Genomic DNA, 2,523 nt, shown 5'->3' with positions numbered 1-2,523 from the left:
CTCCCCGCTCCTCCATCTGGATCAGTCTTCCCCCTCCCTAAACTGGATCTGCCCCCCCCCTCAAACGGGTTCCCCCCACCACAACCTGTGCAGCCCCTGCACCAGGCGCTCTGCAGCGGGTCACCAATTTTCTCTGGTGCCCGGGGAACTGACAAACAAAAAGCCAAAACCTTTATTTGCAAACTAAAAAGTTATTGCAAAAGGTCGCGAACAATCCCAACCGGGGTTATGAACGGGTTTCCATAGGCATTTTCACAGGATGGGAATTTCCCCGTCGGCCGTCGGAACTTGGGCGATAAAACGCAAAAATAAAAACAAAAATCTACGAAAATCCTTTTTGTTTTCGTTGAGGAAACCCGAATGAAGAAATTCCCGGTGTGACCCTGCACAGATCTACGAGACAAACTCCAAATCTTAAAATGCGGTCGACAGAGTGAGTGTTAGTGTGAAGCAGAGCTGTTCCTCCAAAGAAAGTGGTGGACATATTCCACCCACACCCCCTCCTCCTGTCCTTTCCTCCCGCCATCTCCAATGTCGTTGCTTTCTGGGTGAAGCAGGTACTGTTGTCTCCTTTGACAGGTGCACTGCACATTCCTATAGAGAGTTCTTGTGTGGCGCAGCGGTAACGCTCTTGCTCCTCCAATAAAGGACTCCTGGGTTCAAATCCTATCTACTCCACAAACGTTTCAATCACTTAAACACTTTGTTAAAAAAAAACAAATTCTATTTGTAATATCTCAGTGCAAGCGAGCATTTAGGAGTGAAGTTCAGTCCCGAGTCTAACACACATGTAAATCTCAAGAGTGTTAACCACGTCAGCCCCCGGTCGGTGCGGACAGTTCCTAGAGAGTGGCTTCACTTACTTGTCGTGTTCCTGTGTCATCTTCTTCTCCCCTTATACACAAACACACACACACAAGGTCGGTCCAACTGGACTTTCAAGTTGGGCCAATGTTCGGCTAAACCCGAACCACCAGCGTCTCCGCTCAGAGCGGGAGCAGAACGGGTTTTTCTGAAATGTTTTTGTTTATTCTCTAACTCACTCGGCCAGTTGTGTTGCAGCGATTCAGGTGTATTGCGGGTTTCAATACGATTGGACTGTCGGTGTAGTTTTTTTTCCTCTGTCTTTCCCCCACCGATCTGATGCCTGATGTGATTGGACATGCTAATGAACCCAGGTAAATTGGGTGTGATCTCAGTTTTCTTCCGACAACCTGTCCCCACTGAGTCAGTGTTGTTGGGGCTGTGTTAAATTTACACAGAGCTGCTTTCAGAGTTGATGGGGATGGGGATGGGGAGGGGGAGGGGGAGGGGGATGGGGGGCGGCGGGGGTAAGTCTGGGTGTTGTCCTCCAAAAACATTTATGTGGCGCCTTTCACTACTTCAGCAGATCCCAAAAGACTTTGCAATCAGTGAAAATCCTTTCGTGTGGTCGCTGTTGCAGGGAATTTCACATTTTACAGGTTGATAATGACTGGATAACTAATTTCAACAGTATTCGCTGAGTGATAAATATTGGACAGTGGAACACCCCGACTTTTCTCGGCTTGGATATTTGACAACCATCTGAGGAAAGACTGGAACACCGTTTAACACCAAGAAGGTGGAACGGCCAACACTGTAGCACTCCCTCAGCACTATCACAAACATAAGCAGAAAGCAGCTCATCAAGCGTGTTTGCACACCGCATTAAACATCGCAGATAGCAAATCATATCACAATAAACTATATTTAATTTAAATGTCCCAAAGGACTGTGCTTAATCCACTCTTGTTCATGACAATGGTTTTAGGCTTGAATTTCGCGTTGGGATCATAGCTAAAGTGGTGTCGAAGTTGCAGAAAATTATTTGAACATTGAGCTGAAGTTCCGCGATGTAAATCCCCCACTGCAACACAACAGGGACAATTAGTGGTATGCCAGAATTCAACAAACTTCTCCTTTCTGTAGATTTTATTTTGAAGGGAGGTATAAATACATTCTTGAAGTTGTATAAGAAATATTAACAATAAGTAACAATCCATAATAAACAGGTGCAATGGGTAAAAATGAGGGATAGTGCAATTTGCTACATGTAAAGAATGTTGGGTGAGACAGTTAAATGATGTTAAAGTGGGGCATCCTGACAACTGCAAATCTGTTTTTAATTGCTTGGTAGCATAGCACTTGAGCATTGTTAAAAAAAGACACAATCTTGAAGCTTTTCATCATCCACTCATTATGCAAGAAAACAAATTTAGAAAGGGAGCAGCGATTTTTACAGCATTAAAAGAGGATGCTGATTGGTTTGACAAGGGTTTGCATTGAGATGCAGCAGTAACTGCTAGCTGTCACACTTAGCTGATTAAATTCAGACCAGGAAAGTCCATTCTGAAAGAATGGGAGAGATAATGGCCCAGAGACAGTTATCAGCACCTACAGGAGGAGAAGGGAGAACTCACAGTCACCAGCACCTAAAAGCACACACTAGACAGGGAGTGGACACCAGCTAAAAATGTGAAGAGAAAAAAAGTTTAGAAGTGA

At 44.7% G+C, this 2,523-nt stretch overlaps 1 protein-coding gene across 4 annotated transcripts in view; it reads right to left on the bottom strand.

Annotated features, from left to right (window-relative positions):
- Nucleotides 1-1,151, bottom strand: part of grhl1 (grainyhead-like transcription factor 1) — a 101,228-nt gene extending 100,077 nt beyond the window's left edge. For 3 of the 4 annotated variants that reach the window (XM_048597491.1, XM_048597493.1, XM_048597492.1), the window contains exon 1: nucleotides 864-1,071. In XM_048597491.1, the coding sequence (XP_048453448.1) occupies nucleotides 864-883 (20 nt within the window). In that variant the 5' untranslated portion in view covers nucleotides 884-1,071. Of the gene's footprint in view, nucleotides 1-863 lie in introns of all 4 variants that reach the window. The other variant, XM_048597494.1, reaches the window with a different exon arrangement.
- Between the last annotated feature and the right edge of the window lie 1,372 nt (nucleotides 1,152-2,523).

This window comes from Rhincodon typus, chromosome 5 (genome assembly GCF_021869965.1).
Source record: "Rhincodon typus isolate 14 chromosome 5, sRhiTyp1.1, whole genome shotgun sequence".
Lineage (NCBI taxonomy): Eukaryota > Metazoa > Chordata > Chondrichthyes > Orectolobiformes > Rhincodontidae > Rhincodon > Rhincodon typus.
The sequence above is the reverse complement of the archived record's forward strand: the minus strand, read 5'-3'. Positions and strand labels throughout refer to the sequence as shown.